This window comes from Coregonus clupeaformis, chromosome 23, assembly GCF_020615455.1.
Source record: "Coregonus clupeaformis isolate EN_2021a chromosome 23, ASM2061545v1, whole genome shotgun sequence".
Classification (NCBI taxonomy): domain Eukaryota; kingdom Metazoa; phylum Chordata; class Actinopteri; order Salmoniformes; family Salmonidae; genus Coregonus; species Coregonus clupeaformis.
In genome coordinates, this window is record NC_059214.1 from 19566559 (window position 1) to 19588717 (window position 22159).

The following is a 22159-nucleotide window of genomic DNA, read 5'->3' on the forward strand; positions in this document are numbered from 1 at the left end:
CTATGTGACATCAAAGAGGGCCAACCAACATTCTGGTAGAGAATGCAGTGATGAGTACTAAAAGTGTCACCCGTAATAAAGCGCAGTGCGCTATGATATACTGCATCTAACGGCTTAAATGAATTGGCACTTCATATAGATGATGTCACCATAGTCTTGGACTGATAGGGACATCAACTGAATAATCTGCTTTCTACTATGTAGCGAGAGGCAGGACCTATTTCTATAGAATAACGCCATTTTTATTCTCAGCTTCTTAACTAACTCATCAATATGCTTTTAAAAGACAGCTTTTCATCCATCCAGATACCCAGATATTTGTAAGCAGGGACATGATCAATATGGACACCATCCAAAGTACATATGCTTAAATTCGTTATTTTTATGCACTTTTTTTAACCTGCATTCAATACTAATTTCAGGTCAGTAAAGTTTTTTCTGTAATACAATGAAGGCAGACTGTAGTTCAGATAGATCTGGTCAACAATGGAGGCAATAGCACACACAACAGCATCATCGGCATACAAGTGCAGGTTAACATTTTTTACAGACAACTCGATATTGTTAATGTAAACAGTAAGAAGTGCTGGACCCAGAATCGACCCCTGCAAGACACCTTTCATAATATCCAGGAAACCTGATTAACACCATCAGTAGATACACATTGAGTTCTATCTGTGAAGTCATTTTTAAACATGTTTCATGCAGCCTTGTCAGGGCAAATTGAGGAAAGCCTCTGAATTAGCAGTCAGTGATCAACCGTTTAGAAAGCCTATGACAGGTCAATGAAGAGGGCAGCACAATGTTGCCTTTTAACCATAGAGTTAACCACATCATTAATAACTAGAGATGAAGCATAGATGGTGCTATGATCTGGTCTAAAACCCGACTGATGTACACTACCTGTCAAAAGTTTTAGAACATTGGGGGGGGGTCAATACAAATAGTCTGGGTAGCCATTTGATTAGCTGTTCAGCAGTCTTATGGCTTGGGGGTAGAAGCTGTTAAGAAGCATTTTTGACCTAGACTTGGCGCTCCAGTACCGCTTGCCATGTAGTAGCAGAGGAGAGAACAGTGTATGACTAGGGTGGCTGGTGTGTTTGGCCATTTTTAGGGCCTTCCTCTGACACCGCCTGATATAGAGGTTTTTGTATTCTCAAATGCAGTTTAACTTTCCACAATGATTATTGACCAATATTCTGGTCTAAAGGCAAATACTGCAACAATATCTCTGTATCTCATTGATGCTGTTCCATTCATATACACCAGAGGGCATCAAATACTTTCCCAAAACTACTTTATATGAGAATGAACAATAGTTCAACTGAATCAGTCAAAACAGCATAGACTTTGCCAGTTGACTGAACGATTGTATGACTTGATACATTTTATATGATGCCTAGCAGCAGGCATTGTGCCCAGAGGGAAGGAGTGATGATGTTTGAGGTGGATGGTGAGAGCTTTCTGGGGAGGACATGTTGTTTAGAGTGGGACTGGAGCACAGCCGAAACCTAAGGGAGGGCAACGTGGGCTCCCCCTTTGATGCTGAGAGCCAAAGGAGAGCTGCTGCCATGGATTTTGAACCAAGGCCATGTTGGACACTGAATTTGGATGGCGTGAGCTTGGCCAAGTAACGATCAGGTGTGACCAGTCTGAGTAGTGTGATGTCCTGTCTTGGTAACCTCCAGGACCTGTCCATGTAATCTTAATCCATTATGATCCACTCCTAATCTGAGACAGTTGATGAGGATGAGCCCTGATATCTGTGGTGAGTGAGTGCACAGGGGGAGCTGCTGGTTGTGAGATGGAGAAATGTTCAGAGTTGGACTGTATATGGTCTGTAAGGGCTTGGAGAAGTAACAGGTTTTGTGGGAATATGGCATGCAGCTGTCTAGAGGAGGGGGAAAGGGAAAATAAGACATTATCATGACCTATGATCTGAGCATTACATTTGACCAGCCAAGAGGGGGCAGAATATGTTATGTGTTGATGGACTTTTTTCTCAGCTACATATTTACTGCCATGCATTCACATCTATTGGTAATACACAACCCATTATACATTTTAATAAATAAAACTTATACACTTAAAATAAACTTGACTTTTAAAGGACATGGACATTTAAAATGACATTATATGCTCTCGGTTCTAGCCTAGTACTGTAGTTTGAGTCAGAGTTGTGTAAAGTTTGTCTTTTAGAATTGTAATTTTGTCATCACAAAAACTTCAATGAGATATGGTAGCCTACCAACATCATCCGTTCAAGAGGTAGCCTACCAACATCATGGGTAAGAGAAGGGCCCCCGATAATCTATTCTGCCCCATCACGACAAAGCAAAAGGGATGCTCATGGTTTGTGAGAATGGATATAATATAAACTGCGCCCCTATGAGGAATAATTATCTGGCTAGGCTTCACGACGACTGCTAAACATGTGACCATAGCGTGACAATTCGTGGTTTTCTGCACCGCACTTTTCAGACCTGACAGAAATAGTGAAAAGAACAGTAGGCTACCACCATTCCATACACACGGATTCATTATTGTTCACGCAACAGAACATGGACATCAAGGACCAAGGAGCTCAAATGGAGCCGCTACTGCCAACGGTAAGGAGCCACTCAACCGCATTGCACTGCACTCAGCGGATGTTATCTTCTTTGTGGCGCACATTGACTACATCCCGCGTGCATATTTATGATCCAAATATTTGACGGTGAAAGTGATTCAGATGATGACAAGTAGCATGTGGAATATACTATAGTGTTATAGCCGATATCACGTCGAAAATCCGCGATATTGACACAATTAGATAAACAGGAAAGCCGGGATAATGTTTTGAATCTGCTACAGTGGTTATATCAACCACCTGCAGTAGTATAAATATGCCATATGCTTTTCACACACCAAGCGTTCTAACCTATGCATACATGACTTGCTGTTGTTTTTTCATGTGAAATGCAATTTAGGTGAAGGAAATATTTTTGACAGCTTTGATTGATGTTCCAACATGAAGACATTCTATTATAGGCTTCTATTTTTTTCATTATGATATCAGTGAAATTAGATATAGTTATATTTTCCTCAATAGACTATAGACTCATGTCATGTAGAATATAGTAGAACAGAATTCTTAATTTTCTTCTAGGAGGACATTCCTTGCACAAGGATTTGGTGAGTCAAACAGGACAAATTATACCACTGGGTTCTAAAATATTAATATAAACATATTGCTCATTAATAATAAATTAGTGAATCTGAATAAAAAATCCGACTTTCTGTGACTGAAGAGTGTAGTTTACCATTGCAGGCCTATACACATTTAATTAATTTCCTAATTATAGTTGCATTATAGTAAGTGCTTCTCCTCTGGCAGATGACATTTGATTTTAATTTGGTAAAACAAGTGGTGACCCCATGCACCAAGGTCATACAGTATATGAACCCAGGGAAATAGATTGTACAGTATGTTTACACTGACATTCACCGAATCATAGACACATTAGTGCAACCTATGAAATAAGCCTGATTGATCTATGAGGTTGCTTAATCATATCCTAGGGGATAGTCTCAGGGTGCCTGCCAAGTGCCCTGCTAATGATCAGAGAGCCTTGAGTTAAGTGATCAGACAAGTTGCATGCATCCCAAATGGCAGCCTATTTCCTTCACAGTGCACTACTTTTGACCAGGGCTCACAGGACCATGGGTGTCTGTAACCAGGCTTCAAATTGTATTCAATAATTGCTTGTGGACAAAGTTAAAGCTTGTAGCGTATAGCTTATTGCTTATATCTTGCACTGCACAGAACTGTGACAGTATTTTGGTTGGCTGCATTGGGGAGTGATGGGCTTCCCAAGGGAATATCCAGCAACTGCATAGGCCTCTGATGTCAACCTCAGTTTAGCATGTGTGTGAGTGCTTGTGGAACTGCTTGGCATCTGACCGCAAGGCGCTACAGAGGGTAGTGCATACGGTCCAGTACATCACTGGGGCCGAGCTCCCTGCCCTGCCATCCAGGACCTCTATACCAGGCGGTGTATACCAGGGAAGGCCCTAAAAATGATCAAAGACTCCAGCCACCCAAGTCATAGACTGTTCTCTCTGCTACCGCACGGCAAGTGGTACCGATGCACCAAGTCTGGAACCAACAGGACCCTGAACAGCTTCTACCCCCAAGCCATTGGACTGCTAAATAGTTAGTTAATTAGTTAACCAAATAGCTACCCGGACTATCTGCATTGACCCTTTTTGCACTAACTTTTTTGACTCATCACATACACTGCTGCTACTGTTTATTATCTGTCCTGTTGACTAGTCACTTTATTCCTAGTTATATGTACAGTACCAGTCAAAAGCTTGGACTCACCTACTCATTCAAGGGTTTTCTTTATTTTTACTATTTTCTACATTGTAGAATAATAGTGAAGATATCAAAACTATGAAATAACACATATGGAATCATGTAGTAACCAAAAAAGTGTTAAACAAACAAAATATATGTTATATTTGAGATTCTTCAGATAGCCACCCTTTGCCTTGATGACAGCTTTGCACACTGTTGGCATTCTCTCAACCAGCTTCATGAGGTAGTCACCTGGAATGCATTTCAATTAACAGGTGTGCCTTGTTAAAAGTTAATTTGTGGAATTTCTTTCCTTCTTAATGTGTTTGAGCCAATCAGTTGTGTTGTGACAAGGTAGGGGAGGTATACAGAAGATAGCCCTATTTGGTAAAAGACAGAGTCCATATTATGGCAAGAACACCTCCAATAAGCAAAGAGAAATGACAGTCCATCATTACTTTAAGACATGAATCCGGAACATTTCAAGAACTTTGAAAGTTTCTTCAAGCGCAGTCACAAAAACCATCATGAGGACCGCCACAGGAACAGAAGACCCAGAGTTACCTCTGCTGCAGAGGATAAGTTCATTAGAGTTACCAGCCTCAGAAATTGTAGCCCAAATAAATGCTTCACAGAGTTCAAGTAACAGACACATCTTAACATCAACTGTTCAGAGGAGACTGCGTGAATTAGGCCTTCATGGTCGAAATGCTGCAAAGAAACCACTACTAAAGGACACCAATAAGAAAAGAGACTTGCTTGGGCCAAGAAACACGAGCAATGGACATTAGACCGGTGGAAATTTGTCCTTTGGTCTGATGAGTCCAAATTTGAGATTTCCAACCGCCGTGTCTTTGTGAGACGCAGAGTAGGTGAACGGATGATCTCCGCATGTGTGGTTCCCACCGTGAAGCATGGAGGTGGAGGTGTGATGGTGTGGGGGTGTTTTTCTGGTGACACCGTCTGTGATTTATTTAGAATTCAAGGCACACTTAACCAGCATGGCTACCACAGCATTCTGCAGCGATGCGCCATTCCATCTGGTTTGCGCTTAGTGGGACTATCATTTGTTTTTCAACAGGACAATGACTCAACACACCCCCATGCTGTGTAAGAAGGAGAGTGATGGAGTGCTGCATCAGATGACCTGGCCTCCACTATCACCCGACCTCAACCCAATTGAGATAGTTTGGGATGAATTGGACCGCAGAGTGAAGGAAAAGCAGCCAACAACTGCTCATCTTATGTAGGAACTACTTCAAGACTGTTGGAAAAGCATTCCTCATGAAGCTGGTTGAGAGAATGCCATGAGTGTGCAAAGCTGTCATGAAGACAAAGGATGGCTACTTTGAAGAATATAACATATATTTTGATTTGTTTAACACTTTTTTGGTTACTACATGATTCCATGTGTGTTATTTCATAGTTTTGATGTCTTCACTATTATTCTACAATGTAGAAAATAGTCAAAATAAAGAAAAACCCTTGAATGAGTAGGTTTTCTAAAACTTTTGACTAGTAGTGTACATTTAGAATACATTTCAAAGATAAGATCTTAGCTGAGAATTAATCAAGGATTCTAATATTTTAGCTAGGCAAGAAAGTTTAGAAATAGGGTGATAATTATTTAGGTCACATGGGTCAACACCTTTGTTAATGAGTAGGTGTGTCCAAACCTTTGACTGGTACTGTACATATCTACCTCAATTACCTCATATCCCTACACATCGACTCGGTACTGGTACCCCGTGTATATAGCCACGTTATTGCTCCTCATTGTGTATTTATTATGACTTTTATTATTACGTGTTTTACTTTTCTATTATTTCTCTATTTCCTTTCACTCTGCATTGTTGTGAAGGGCCCATAACTAAGCATTTCACTGCTAGTCTACTACACCTGTTGTTTATAAAGCATGTGACAAATAACATTTGATTTGATTTGATTTGGAAGGAAGGATGCAATGAACATTTTGCAAACAAGTCCAGATTAAATTAAAAATGAAATGTTTATGCACTACCGGCATCTGTGCTGCTATAATCACTTCCGAAGAGATTTGTTTTCATTATCCATTTGCTGTTGACAGTAAAGCAGCTTTTTGTATAACCCCCAAAATACAATCCTCTGTCTGCATTGACTGGTGTGGTGACTGACAGGAGGATGACAGGTGGATGAGTCTGTTCTGATCCTGTGCTTAATGCTGTCTTGTACCCAACGTTACACCCCCTTAATTAGAGTGGTCGTGAATCAGAATGCTCTCTAGGTTGTTGAGAGCCATGTGGAATGATGAGAAATCTCTTCTGCCTACAGCATTATATTCCTGACTTTAATCTAATTTCAAATCACCTCACACACTTATCACACACTTCAATCATCAGTAATTTGATTTAGATTAGATTATGTATACTTTATTGTCTGTTGTTCATAGAAATTTACTTTACATTCAGAAAAATCCACAACAAAAAGAGAGACATAAAACAGTTATAAGGGACATACAAACAATTTATGAAAACCACAGCTTAAAGGCCCAGTGCAGCCTTTTTTATATATTTTTATCTCAAAATCAAATCATTTCTGGGTTACAATTAAATACCGTACTTTAATAGTTCTCCATTAAAATTATTAAAAAGAAACAAAAATAGCTTTTTAGCAACGGAAAAACGATTTCTCAAAAACGAGGACTGTCTGGTCTGAGTGGGGAGGGATATGTAATCTGAAAGTAGCTGTTAATGGCAGAAAGATTGTGAACTCTCTTTGTTATTGGTCTATATTAACTTACAGTATACCGCCTGGTGATGTCACCAGGCAAGCCAAAACTCAACCCATGCAAAACCTGGGCTGCGTTCAGTATGTTTTTACATTCTGGAACATTACATTTAATGGAAACGGTGCTGTACTGAACAACCAGTTGAAAAACTGGGAGAGGTTGGGGGTTGGGGAACACTGTCAGCATGGCCACTGCCCTTTAAATACGTCACTCATTGCTTCAAGCCACACCTTGCCATACCCACCAATCGGGAGCAAACGTACCTCAAAGTCTATTAAATAGACTTTACATTTTAAGAATGTACAAGAAAGTTTTGGGGAAACGTGTTGTTCAGTACAAACCGTACCGCAACGTAGCAAATGTTCAAGCGAACTGAACGCACCTCTGCTAATTAGAAGGTCCTATGTAGATTGTATTTTCAACCAGCAACTATCAGTAAATAACACTGATCAAATTTCTTCACACTTTTACAGTGTTAGTTTCATCAGCTGTTGTACAATGTGATACAAAACACAGGAAAGACAGAATTTTGACTGCACTGGGCCTGCGTCTTTATAGGTTGCCTGTAGTAAGACCATCATCCTATTCTACATAAGATGTTAGTAGAGTGTACAGAAATATGCACACATGGCTTTGCTGCATTCATTGCATTCATATATATGACTGATATTCAGAGGCATCATCATCATATATATAGGATATTCTTTCATTATATTCTAGTTCAGTAGTTGCTCAAAGCTATGTATATGTCCTCCTGGATCAAGATCCCTGTTACCTAAATGTTTGTAAAAAAAAATTATAGCGCCCCTTGTGTGCACTTCCGGTAATACCGTATACCCCGGTATGGTACAGAAACAGTGTGACCGTATAAAAATCTGGATACCACCCAACCCTACACCCTATTCCTTTATAGTGCACTACTTTTGACCAGGGCTCTGGAAAGGGGATTAGGGAATAGGGTGCCATTTGAGACGCAGCCTCAAGACTACTGGAAAGCAGGACAGCTTCTGCCCTACACAGGTTACCAAGTTGCTTTTGAAGTTGTTTCATGCTATGGTCTTGCTTGCCTAAAAGATGCTGATAATGACAATATTGTCTTTTCAGGTGTCAACTCCTGGACGCAGAAGTGTGGTAAGTTAGCTCTCTGATTTATTTTTAAAGTGCTTGAAAATGTTCACTGGTCTCTCTATCAAAGCACATCCCAGTGTGACTACAATAGATTCATAGAATCAATGCTTAACAATTGAATTACTTTAGTGTCAGTGACATTGTTGTCTTTGTTCAATCTGGCAGTGATACAGAGACAAACACTGTTCTGGTACTGGTAGTCAATGCAGCATTTAAAATAATGAACTTAGGCCCCTACACTGCACAGAAGGGTTTTAGTTGGCTACATTGGGGTGATGGCTCTCCATCTTTTGTATTGCCCCATGGTTTACCTGAGCTCCAATCAGCAGAGAGAGAGAGAGAGAGAGAGAGAGAGAGAGAGAGCAAGAGAGAGAGCAAGGTCAGGCCAGAGTGGCTGAGCTGACAGGTCATGCTGCAGATACTGGGAACACTCCCAGCAGCCCCAGGGGAGGCTCGAGGCGATGCTCTGTGCTCTGCGTTGCGGTGTGGAGCAGTGCAGCGATGGCAAGCTGCTGCTACAGGGGCTTTACTCTGAAAGCCATACAAAAGAGGGAAACACAGTGGCTTAGCACCAGCTAGCTACCTCATAGATAAGAGGCTGGACACCAGTGATGTCAATGCTGTAATCTCATGCAGGATTGGTGGATAAATGGTTGCTCAGTTGTACAAAAAAATATTGAGGTTGCGTGAATCAAAAGAGACAGCGAGTGGTGCGTTTGTAAGACGGTTCCTGGCATGTTGAGCGGGTAGATTGCTTTGCCGCGTGTGTGCCTGTCCCGGCAGTAGAGGCATACTGGTGCTACGGAGCCCAGCTCGGCTCAGCCTCCTCTCTTCGGCTCAGCAGCACTCTCAACTACAAGAGGAAAGGAAAGGGTCATGCATTCTGCTGGAGGCTTGGATCCTAACAGTCGCTTTTATTCTTTAAAGGTATGCCTGTGCTCTGCTACTCTGTAAAGGTATAACTATGCTCTGTTCTCTGCTCTGTGTTTGGGAGGTTTTTCATCTCTAGATGTTCTTAAGGTTATCTAAGGTTAAAGGATGTGTGTTTGATGCTGGTGTTTGTTGGTGATACTGATAGCCTTTTTGAAATATCTGTACACCTCAATGTCAAACAGCTTGACTTTATCATGCATGCAGTATCCTGTTCTTTAATAACATGTTAAAGGGCAAAGTTAACACAATGACGCACTATTTGAATGGCGTTAGTTTAATAGCAGAGTTAACATTGTATGTAAGAGTACAATGTTAACTCTGAGAGATAGGAGGAGATAGGAGAGCGATACAGTAGAGGACCGTCAGCAGTGCTGTGGGAGAGAAGAGAGAGGAGAGGAGAGAGGAGAGAGGAGAGAGGAGAGAGGAGAGAAGAGATGGGAGAGAAGAGAGAGGAGAGTGGAGATTGGAGAGAGGAGAGAGATAGAGGACAGAGGACAGAGGACAGAGGAGAGAGGAGAGAGAAGGAGGCGAGGGGAGAGAAGAGAGAAAATAGAGGAGAGAAATCAAATCAAATCAAATGTTATTTGTCACATGCGCGGAATACAACAGGTGTAGACCTTACAGTGAAATGCTTACTTACAAGCCCTTAACCAACAAAATAAGTGTTAAGTAAAAAATTGATAAGGAAAAATAAAAAAAGAAGAAAAATAGAAAAATAACAAATAATTAAAGAGCAGCAGTAAAATAACAGTAGCGAGGCTATATACAGGGTTTATCAGTACAGAGTCAATGTGCAGGGGCACAGGTTAGTCGAGGTAATTGAGGTAATATGTACATGTAGGTAGAGTTAAAGTGACTATGCATAGATAATAAACAGAGAGTAGCAGCAGCATAAAAGAGGGGGTGGGGTGGGGGGACAATGCAAATAGTCTGGGTAGCCATTTGATTAGCTGTTCAGGAGTCTTATGGCTTGGGGGTAGAAGCTGTTAAGAAGCCTTTTGGACATAGACATGGCGCTCCGGTACCGCTTGCCGTGCGGTAGCAGAGAGAACAGTCTATGACTAGGGTGGCTGGAGTCTTTGGCAATTTTTAGGGCTTTCCTCTGACACCGCTTGATATAGAGGTCATGGATGGCAGGAAGCTTGGCCCCAGTGATGTACTGGGCCGTACGCACTACCCTCTGTAGTGCCTTGTGGTCGGAGGCCGAGCAGTTGCCATACCAGGCAGTGATGCAACCAGTCAGTAGAGAGAAGAGAGAAGAGAGGGGAGAGAAAGGAATGAGGAGAGAAGAGAGAGGAGAGATGAGAGAAGAGAGAGGAGATGGGAGAGAAGAGAGAAGAGGGAGGAGAGAGATAGAGGACAGAGGAGAGAGGAGAGAGGGGAAAGGAGAGAGGAGAGAGGAGAAAGCCTGTCCTGCTGATGTCAGCCATTGATCTCTGGGATACAGGAAAGGAGATAAGTGCACTCATGTTTATTCTGCACCAGCAAAGGCAAAGCCTGCTTACCATTTTGTATTACAAAGCCTATAGGGTCTCTTTCCCTTGGAGGTCCTTCCTGAGTCTTCGAGATGTGCCAACTTTGTTGGGGAAAAGTGAATGGAACTTGAACAAGACTGTATTCGCTGTACTATGTAATTTGTGTTCTATGCCAAGCTGAGCTCATCTGAGCACGGTGTTGTTGCTATCATTATGATGCTGCTGGCCTGGTGCTGATGCTGCCAGCGTGACCATTGCCATCTGCAGGGATCAGACCCCTCATCCAATTAAATCACTTGGGCTGCCCCCAGTAATCCTCCAGTCCTCTGCTCTTAAAGATAGCTTTGCTTTGAGTGCACACCACTCAAACAGTGTGAGTTAAGCCAACACTATTCATCATCATCGCACTTCCGATTTTCACCACTGTTGTTCAGGACATGTATTGTTGCCTACCGATCTTTGGCCATCTTTTTTCTCTTGTTATTCATTCCTACAGTATGTCATGCTTCTATGCACAATGCCATTCTCATTAGGAGTTTTGGATATAGCCCACCAGATTAACCAGAAACTCACACATAGAGAGGTGTTCTAGTTAGGGGAAATAGGTCACAAGCCATTGCTTCTGGAGAACAGTAGATTAACCCTAAAACAGTTTTACACTACTTTAACTCTTTACACGCACAACAACCTACTACTATGTTGTACAGACAGCAAATAATTCTATACACGACAAACAGAAACACACTTCAGGAAGCACACAAATTAAACCGTTTGAATACATTAACAGCTCATTTTAATGTAGGCTAATGTAATGTTAATATACTGTATCGCTAAACAAAATGTACAGTGTGTACTTTAATCCTGTAGCACTGCACAGACTTTGATCCCTCTCCAGTGTATTAGCATTCAGATTATCATCCTGGGTCCTGGCCATGGAGCCTGACCTATGTGCCACTGCAGCTGTGGACGGACAGCATTGTCCTTCAGCATCCAAATAGCCCACTGACAAAGAAATGATCACTCTATAATTTTAATGGTAGGTTTATTTGAACAGTGAGAGACAGAATAACAACAAAAAAATCCAGAAAAACTGTCAGGTTTTGGCCATGACTGTTCGGGTTTTGGTCACTAGATGTCCCCATTGCACCTTTTTTGTACCTTTTGTTTTTTCTTGATCTAATTATTGTTTGCACCTGTAGGTCATTCCCTTGTTAGTATTTAAACCCTGTGTGTTCCTCAGTTCCTTGCTCAGTGTTTGTAAGTTAGCACCCAGCCCCAGCCCAAGCCTTGTGTTATATGGATATTTCTCTGGTGGGATTTTTTACCACTTTGTGGAGTTTCTTTGTTTTTGGAGGTTTTCCTCTTTGTGCCTCTTGGCTTTATTTTTGGACATTGTGGATTTAGTTTCTTTGCCTGAGGATTTTGTTCTTTATTAAACCACCATCTCTAGTACTGCTGTGTCTGCCTCATCTTCTGGGTTCTGACAATTATTAGTGACTGTTTCTCGCACCGGGTCCTGACAAAAACCATGTCAAAAATGTTATAAATTGATTTGCATTTTAATGAGGGAAATAAGGATTTGACCCCCTCTCAATCAGAAAGATTTCTGGCTCCCAGGTGTCTTTTATACAGGTAACGAGCTGAGATTAGGAGCACACTCTTAAAGGGAGTGCTCCTAATCTCAGTTTGTTACCTGTATAAAAGACACCTGTCCACAGAAACAATCAATCAATCAGATTCCAAACTCTCCACCATGGCCAAGACCAAAGAGCTCTCCAAGGATGTCAGGGACAAGATTGTAGAACTACACAAGGCTGGAATGGGCTACAAGACCATCGCCAAGCAGCTTGGTGAGAAGGTGACAACAGTTGGTGCGGTTATTCGCAAATGGAAGAAACACAAAAGAACTGTCAATCTCCCTCGGTCTGGGGCTCCATGAAAGATCTCACCTCGTGGAGTTGCAATGAACATGAGAATGGTGAGGAATCAGCCCAGAACTACACGGGAGGATCTTGTCAATGATCTCAAGGCAGCTGGGACCATAGTCACCAAGAAAACAATTGGTAACACACTACGCCGTAAAGGACTGAAATCCTGCAGCGCCCGCAAGGTCCCCCTGCTCAAGAAAGCACATATACAGGGCCGTCTGAAGTTTGCCAATGAACATCTGAATGATTCAGAGGAGAACTGGGTGAAAGTGTTGTGGTCAGATGAGACCAAAATTGAGCTCTTTGGCATCAACTCAACTCGCCGTGTTTGGAGGAGGAGGAATTCTGCCTATGACCCCAAGAACACCATCCCCACCGTCAAACATGGAGGTGGAAACATTATGCTTTGGGGGTGTTTTTCTGCTAAGAACACAGGACAACTTCACCACATCAAAGGGACGATGGATGGGGCCATGTACCGTCAAATCTTGGGTGAGAACCTCCTTCCCTCAGCCAGGGCATTGAAAATGGGTCATGGATGGGTATTCCAGCATGACAATGACCCAAAACACACGGCCAAGGCAACAAAGGAGTGGCTCAAGAAGAAGCACATTAAGGTCCTGGAGTGGCCTAGCCAGTCTCCAGACCTTAATCCCATAGAAAATCTGTGGAGGGAGCTGAAGGTTCGAGTTGCCAAACGTCAGCCTAGAAACCTTAATGACTTGGAGAAGATCTGCAAAGAGGAGTGAAACAAAATCCCTCCTGAGATGTGTGCAAACCTGGTGGCCAACTACAAGAAACGTCTGACCTCTGTGATTGCTAACAAGGGTTTTGCCACCAAGTACTAAGTCATGTTTTGCAGAGGGGTCAAATACTTATTTCCCTCATTAAAATGCAAATCAATTTATAACATTTTTGACATGCGTTTTTCTAAAATTTTTGTTTGTTATTCTATCTCTCACTGTTCAAATAAACCTACCATTAAAATTATAGACTGATCATGTCTTTGTCAGTGGGCAAACGTACAAAATCAGCAGGGGATCAAATACTTTTTTCCCTCACTGTATATAGAGAATATGGTGCCATTTGGAACACATCCATGGACTTCAGAGATGTCATCAAGGCTTTCAAAACATGATTTTTGACCTTTGATCTGTGCTTTTTTGTCATTACGCTGTCTCTGTTTTGATACATTCTGAAGCTCCCCCCACCCGTTCACACACGACATCATCCTACAAGAGTATGTTTTGTGTGGGAGGCCATAGTCTTGACTGAAGAATCAGAGCAGCACAGCATTGCTGTCTTCTAAGCTCAATTTAGCTTTTTGCCTGCCAGCAATGTTTTCCCCCACTTTGTTTGGCTTATACTTTGGATGCCTTTAGAAAAAAACTACATATTTCTAGTCACTAAAAAAGTTGATTTCATCTGTCAGTTTCCGACCATCTTAGTGAATAGCATCAAAATAAAGCTGATTTCATAATTCCTAGTGTACACATTCTGTACAAGATGCTAATTCTTGGCAATGTTTCTAAATATTTATACTGCGTACATGGTGCCTTATGGCAAATTCTCCTATTTAAACATTTTAAGCAATTTCTATGAATGTATTTCAAGTATATGGATAATAACTTGTTAAATTGGCTTCAGTTTATTGAGTACAGTTTTTTTCAATCACTGGTGTAATTTCCACAAGTATGTGGTACATTTTCACAACTCTAAGCACAAAAATCGAAACAGATCATCAAAATGTGTCACGCCCTGGCTCTGGGGACTCTTATATGTTGAGCCAGGGTGTTAGTTTCTATGTTTAGTGTTCTATGTTTAGTTCTAGTTATGTGTTTCTATGTTGGCCGGGGTGGTTCCCAATCAGAGGCAGCTGTTGCTTGTTGTCTCTGATTGGGAACCATACTTAGGCAGCCTGTTTTGCACTTGTCATTTGTGGGCTCTTGTTCCGGAGAGGTTTGTGTTTGTTAACCTTAGGACTTCACGTATCGTTTTGTTGTTCGTGTTTAAAGTACTCATTAAAAGATGTACGCATATCACGCTGCGCCTTGGTCCGTTGCTTACGACGATCGTGACAGAAGATCCCACCAATTAAGGACCAAGCAGCGTGTCCAGGAGCAAACGCCGGAGGTAACGCTAGTGGATGTCCTCCTCGGTTGGGGGAAGATCACCGAGGAGGAGGCCGTCCGCTACCGGAGGGCGATGAGGGAGGATGTCCAGGCAGGAGAGGAGAAGCGGCGCCAACCGGGCCGTCGTCAGACAGGCGAGAGGCAACCCCAATAATTTTTTTTGGGGGGGGGGCACACGGCATGGACGACGGGGCTGCTGGAGGCAGCTACAGGGCGAGTTTGTGGACTAGGAGAGGAGGCCACCAGGTTACGGGGGCCATTGGTCAGGAGGGAGAAGGAGAGTGTGGAGGCACGGCGAGAGGAACTGAGTAGGCAGCAGAGGGAGCGGAGGTTTATGAGGAAACCCAGGCCCGCTCCTCGCACCAAGCAAGTGGTGTGTGTCACCAGTCCGGTCCGGCCCGTTCCTGATTCCCGCACAAGGCCAGTGGTGTGTGTTCCCAGTATGGTCAGGCCCGTTCCTGCTCCCCGCACTAAGTTAGTGGTGCGTGTTTTCCCAGTCCGGCCCGACCCGTTCCTGCTCCCCGCACTAAGTTAGTGGTGCGTGTTCCCAGTACGGCCCAACCCGTTCCTGCTCCCCGCACTAAGTTAGTGGTGCGTGTTCCCAGTCCGGCCCGACCCGTTCCTGCTCCCCGTACTAAGTTAGTGGTGCGTGTTCCCAGTACGGCCCAACCCGTTCCTGCTTCCCGCACTAAGTTAGTGGTGCGTGTTCCCAGTCCGGCCTGACCCGTTCCTGCCCCTCGCACCAAGCCAGTGGTGCGCGTCGCCAGCCCGGCCCGGCCTGTTCCTGCCCCTCGCACCAAGCCAGTGGTGCGCGTCGCCAGCCCGCCCTGGCCTGTTCCTGCCCCTCGCACCAAGCCTGTGGTGCGCGTCGCCAGCCCGGCCCGGTCTGTTCCTGCCCCTCGCACCAAGCCTGTGGTGCGCGTCGCCAGCCCGGCCCGGCCTGTTCCTGCCCTCGCACCAAGCCTGTGGTGCGCGGCCAGCCCGGCCCGGCCTGTTACTGCCCCTCGCACCAAGCCTGTGGTGCGGCGTCGCCAGCCGGTCCGGCCTGTTCCTGCTCCCCGCACCAGCCAGTGGTGCGCGTCGTCAGCCCGGTCAGGCCCGTTCCTGCTCCCCGCACCAAGCCAGTGGTGCGCGTCGTCAGCCTGGTCCGGCCCGTTCCTGCTCCCCGCACCAAGCCAGTGGTGCGGCGTCGCCAGCCCGGTCCGGCCGGTTCCTGCTCCCGCACCAAGCCAGTGGTGCGCGTCGTCAGTCCGGCACAGCCCGTGCCTGTTCCACCGGTGCCTGGTCAGGTACCGGTCAGCTGCTCCACACCGGAGCCTAAGCAATCCGCTCCACCAATGTCCAGTCCAGCTCCAGCCAGCGGGACCAGACCAGGGGCGCTACGGGGGGGTAGCGAGAGAGTGGTGGTCACGCCCGGAGCCGGATCCGCCTCCGAGGCGCAATGCCCACCCGGCCCCTCCCCTGTTGGGTTTAGTTGGCGCGGTCGCAGTCCGCGCCTTTGGGGAGGAATACTGTCACGCCCTGGCTCTGGGGACTCTTATATGTTGAGCCAGGGTGTTAGTTTCTATGTTTAGTGTTCTATGTTTAGTTCTAGTTATGTGTTTCTATGTTGGCCGGGGTGGTTCCCAATCAGAGGCAGCTGTTGCTTGTTGTCTCTGATTGGGAACCATACTTAGGCAGCCTGTTTTGCACTTGTCATTTGTGGGCTCTTGTTCCGGAGAGGTTTGTGTTTGTTAACCTTAGGACTTCATGTATCGTTTTTTGTTGTTCGTGTTTAAAGTACTCATTAAAAGATGTACGCATATCACGCAGCGCCTTGGTCCGTTGCTTACGACGATCATGACAAAATGGCTTGTTTCAAAACTCTAAGCACATTTTCAATTGACTAAGTACATCACACAAAATCATACAGTCACTTTTTCACCAAACATAATCAGTGTTTCATCTAGAAAATACATGTTTCACATTGCAATATATGTTCATATAAAGTAATTGCCTTTCACAATGCAATTCTCACATTACTTTTGATATGATTCTCTTCTCTTTTGTTAAAATACATTTTACTATTAGTTAATCCGACTGCTCTTACTAAAATGTAAATGTAATGATCACTTAAACGTTTGGTAAACCTATACACACTGCTTTACTAAAATTGCATTGGCTAATACAGTACTGTAATACTGTAATATATGCCATTTACTTAGCAGACACCTGTGACAACAGTCCACACATTTTGGTATGTGACTCCAGTGGGAATCAAACCCACAAATCTGGTGTTGCTAGTGCCATGCTCTTGTGAACTGAGCCACCTACAGTACCACTACAATACATAAGCATAATACAATACTGTAAAATACAATACAAGATTACGTTACAGGTGGAAGATGTATGATTGCCATCCTCATGAGCATACGACCCTCAATTTACAGTACTGTAGCATACTACATTCAAAGGGCAATTTTGAAACATGTATCTTAGATTTTTTGCTATTGGATTAACTCGTTAAAATAACTAAATTGAGAAGATAACATTATGTTGTGTTTTGGTGATTAAACCAATGTACTCATTATATTTCACAGTAAACGTATATTTTGGATCAATGGTTGTGTGGTGAAAGATGTCTACAAACAAAATTAATGCACAATGAAAGGTTTTGAATGTAAGACTGGCTGTGTTACAAGTGTTACCAGTTTGGAGTTTTGTACTAAGAGTTTTGAAAATTCACCACATACTAAAAAAAACTTTAAGTGCTGAACACTGTTAATTTCTATATTTGTACCTCATACATCTATTAATTTGACATCAATTCATGTTGGAAGGTAAAACAAAATCATATATGGATGTGGCTGTAAATACTACATCATCATGCTCCATCAGCCAGTGTGCTTCAATAGGACACAGTGAAAAGAGTCTATGTGCTACCATTATAGTGTAGTGTACAATGCACTGCTGAAATACAGTTGAAGTCGGAAGTTTACATACACTTAGGTTGGAGTCATTAAAACTCGTTTTTCAACCACTCCACACATTTCTTGTTAACAAACTATAGTTTTGGCAAGTCGGTTATGACATCCACTTTGTGCATGATACAAGTAATTTTTCCAACAATTGTTTACAGACAGATTATTTCACTTATAATTCATAGTATCACAATTCCAGTGGGTCAGAAGTTTACAAACACTAAGTTGACTGTGCCTTTAAACCGCTTGGAAAATTCCAGAAAATGATGTCATGGCTTTAGAAGCTTCTGATAGGCTAATTGACATCATTTGAGTCAATTGGAGGTGTACCTGTGGATATATTTCAAGGCCTACCTTCAAACTCAGTGCCTCTTTGCTTGACATCATGGGAAAATCAAAATAAATGAGCCAAGACCTCAGAAAAAAAATTGTAGACCTCCACAAGTGTGGTTCATCCTTGGGAGCAATTTCCAAACGCCTGAAGGTACCACGTTCATCTGTACAAACAATAGTATGCAAGTATAAACACCATGGGACCACGCAGCCGTCATACCGTTCAGGAAGGAGACGCGTTCTGTCTCCTAGAGATGAACGTACTTTGGTGCGAAAAGTGCAAATCAATCCCAGAACAACAGCAAAGGACCTTGTGAAGATGCTGGAGGAAACAGGTACAAAAGTATTTATATCCACAGTAAAACTAGTCCTATATCGACATAACCTGAAAGGCCGCTCAGCAAGGAAGAAGCCACTGCTCCAAAACCGCCATAAAAAAGCCAGACTACGGTTTGCAACAGCACATGGGGACAAAGATCGTTATTTTTGGAGAAATGTCCTCTGGTCTGATGAAACAAAAATATAACTGTTTGGCCATAATGACCATCGTCATGTTTGGAGGAAAAAGGGGGTGCTTGCAAGCCGAAGAACACCATCCCAACCGTGAAGCACGGGGTGGCAGCATCATGCTGTGGGGGTGCTTTGCTGCAGGAGGGACTGGTGCACTTCACAAAATAGATGGCATCATGAGGAAGGAAAACTATGTGGATATATTGAAGCAACATCTCAAGACATCAGTCAGGAAGTTAAAGCTTGATCGCAAATGGGTCTTCCAAATGGACAATGACCCCAAGCATATTTCCAAAGTTGTGGCAAAATGGCTTAAGGACAACAAAGTCAAGGTATTGGAGTTGCCATCACAAAGCCCTGACCTCAATCCTATAGAACATTTGTGGGCAGAACTGAAAAAGCTTGTGCGAGCAAGGAGGCCTACAAACCTGACTCAGTTACACCAGCACTGTCAGGAGTAATGGGCCAGAATTCACCCAACTTATTGTGGGAAGCTTGTGGAAGGCTACCCGAAATGTTTGACCCAAGTTAAACAATTTAAAGGCAATGCTACCAAATACTAATTGAGTGTATGTAAACCTCTGACCCACTGGGAATGTGGTGAAAGAAATAAAAGCTGAAATAATTAATTCTCTCTACTATTATTCTGACATTTCACATTCTTAAAATAAAGTGGTGATCCTAACTGACCTACGACAGGGAATTTTTACTAGGATTAAATGTCAGAAATTGTGAAAAACTGAGTTTAAATGTATTTGGCTAAGGTGTATGTAAACTTCCGACTTCAACTGTACCTGGGTTGGATATAACAATACTCCACTCATTATTTCAATTTCATTGATACACTGTAAGCTGATAAATTTCAAGCAGAGAGACAGGCAATACTGTATTAGTAGAAAAGGTGTTCTTGTACTGTACAATGTTGCATGGGCCAGAAATGGCATACAACACCGTGCTACGTTTTTACAATAGCCAATTGCTTTACAATACCCGTATTTCTGATGATTTGTCCTACATATGTACTCTATAAGGATAATTCAACTGTAAAACTGACATATTTCTCAACATGCTCACAACCTGCCATTAGATACAAATTATAAAATGGTGCATGTCAAGTTATAGTCCAATACTGTATGGAAAATGCTATTAACAATCTACTATTCTTTCTAACCAGGACTTCAAAAATAACAGTTTTTAGTTTTGTATCTTGTATTTTTTTCTTTTGAATTAAAAGGTATTTAAAATGAGTAAATGGTGAGCCTATCATTATCTGATGTATTGGTAACTAAACAAAATGGTATTTCACAGAAAACTTTGATTTTGCATGAATGACTCATGGGTGAAAGATGTGTGAAACGCCAATGAATGCCCAATCAAAGGTTTTGAACATAAGATAGGGAGCATTACAAGCAGGGGCGCCACTTTGGTTTTAGAAGTGAGGGGGGAAATAACCTGCCGTGGGTTCTGGGGGCCCTCCCCCAGAATATTTTGGGGCATCTAAAGCTCATTTACTGTATTTTTACACAATCCAATATGCCGTCTCCATTTAGAACAAAAAGTAAGCAAAAATGCCCACAGTCATCAAGCTAGGTAAGAGATCAGTATTAAATATGATTAAGTGATTAATAAGACTGAACTAGATCAAAGATAATTCAATAATAAATATTGTGTTGCACCTTTAACCAATATCCTAACAAACGAACAACGCTTTAAAAAATGCAAAGACTTTTGATTGTCTTTATTAAGACATTCTCTACATCAAATTTCAGCCAGAACTGACCAGCCAGCCTGAGCCGCCTGCACGCCCGAGACCCCCACCAGTCTAGTCAATAACTCGACTCTCTCCCAACACAATTTCCTTCCCAGTTCACACCTTACATTTTTTAATTCCCAAGGGAAAGGTTTGGAAACAAAATAATAATTTAAAAAAACCCACATACACCTAAAATTTACATTAACACAGCAAATCATCCATATAATTCATCTCATAGGACTAATAGGACTGTAGAGCTCTTTTTACTTGCACGCAATATAGTGGGTCGCCCCGTCCTGTCCCTACCACCCTGCAGCCCCCCAACCCAACACACCCCACTCAGCTTTAGGATCTTAGTAAAACATGAATTATTGGTTTTGGGTGTGTTAGGCCAAGGCCAGAGTGACAACCCACAGGACGGCAGACCCCCAGGGCCAGGACTGAGCAGCCCAGCAGATAGGGATTGCCTAAATAGGTATCTCCCCTGAGGTGGGCATGTTTTCAATACAGACTCCTTTAGTCATACTGTATTCCATATAAGACATCCAGACCTTATGAAAGTTGCCCAGTATACCCTTAATCTTGTAATAAATCAAATCTAGTGATACATAACTTGAAATTGTGGGAGGATAACCAACCTTCCAATTAATGGCAATGCTTTTCTTAGCCGCTATAAATGCTAGGTTACACAGTTTCTTCTGAAAAGTCTCCAGTATCAACTTTTCCAAGCAAACAAAAACAGGGAGAAGAGAGAATCTGTAGACATGCTGAGATAAAAGAACATACTCTTTGCCAGAATTCAGCCAGTCTACACAAGACCATAACATATGCAAATATGTCCCCTTTTGTGTTTTACATCTCCAGCAGAGGAATGACATTTCTGAGTGCATGTAATTCAGTTTCACTGGCATATATTACGGTCTATGGATGGCCTTAAACTGCACTAATTTATGTCTGAGATGATATGAACATGACTGGGAATTTAAACACATTTGTATCCATTCATCATCATCATCAGCTTCTACCAGGTCTTCCTCACGTTTTTATTTTACATGTTTTGTGTCATCCTGAAAAGCCTTCATCAACTCTTGACACAGTTTGGAAATCAACTTTGGAGGTTTGTCAGACTGCCTTAAAATAGCATCTGGCTTGTCCAGTGTTTGCTGCACAGAGAGAATAAAATTCACCTCACGTCCTCACAGACTGGTCTTCCCTGGCTGCCTGACCCTGCTGAGACCCCTGTCACCATCTGATCCTACTAAAATGAGGCATGACAAAGAATTACCTTGGTGTACAGTTATACATTATATTATCCAAGAATAGAATCAATGGTTCAATAATTGAAATGACCATTATTCCCAGATCCCAGACTGTAGCTTTAAGCTGCTGTCCTGTAGCTATTGTAGGTCTACCCATCAATTCAAGATGGAACTTTGTATCATTCACTGACATTGTTAATATACTGCAACATTCACCAGAGCTCTGTAGACTGGTCTTCCCTGGCTGTCTGGCCCTGCTGGGACCCCTGTCACCATCTGATCCTGTTAAGACATGATGAGCATAGTGTTGTGTACTGACTGCACTAGAGGGCTGCATTCCTGTTGTCAGACGACTTTGGGATGAAAATATTTGTATTGTCCCACAAACGGTCCTCTTTCTCCTTTGTACGTGTTAACCTACGTATTGTATTAAAAGTACATATTTTTCCGCATTATTCACACACTCAGAATTCGCTGCTTCAACTTCAGTAGCCTCCCTCTCCTAGTTGAGCGTGAGAGTTAAAGTGTGCCTAGTATGTGTGGTCTCATTGGCGGAGAATCACGTGGCAGTTAACTTGAACATGAAATTAACTTAAATATGATTAGACTGTAGTTTACTACAGTGTCTGTAAATAAATA

At 42.7% G+C, this 22159-nt stretch overlaps 1 protein-coding gene across 3 annotated transcripts in view; it reads left to right on the forward strand.

Annotated features, from left to right (window-relative positions):
- Positions 1–2334: 2334 nt before the first annotated feature.
- LOC121536823 (sodium-driven chloride bicarbonate exchanger) overlaps positions 2335–22159 on the forward strand; it is a 47210-nt gene continuing 27385 nt past the window's right edge. Inside the window, exons 1-2 of one of the 3 annotated variants that reach the window (XM_041844400.2) lie at positions 2335–2609; positions 8214–8240. In XM_041844400.2, the coding sequence (XP_041700334.1) occupies positions 2562–2609; positions 8214–8240 (75 nt within the window). In that variant the 5' untranslated portion in view covers positions 2335–2561. Of the gene's footprint in view, positions 2610–8213; positions 8241–8610; positions 9165–22159 lie in introns of those variants that run through there. The other 2 variants (XM_041844402.2, XM_041844401.2) reach the window with 2 other exon arrangements.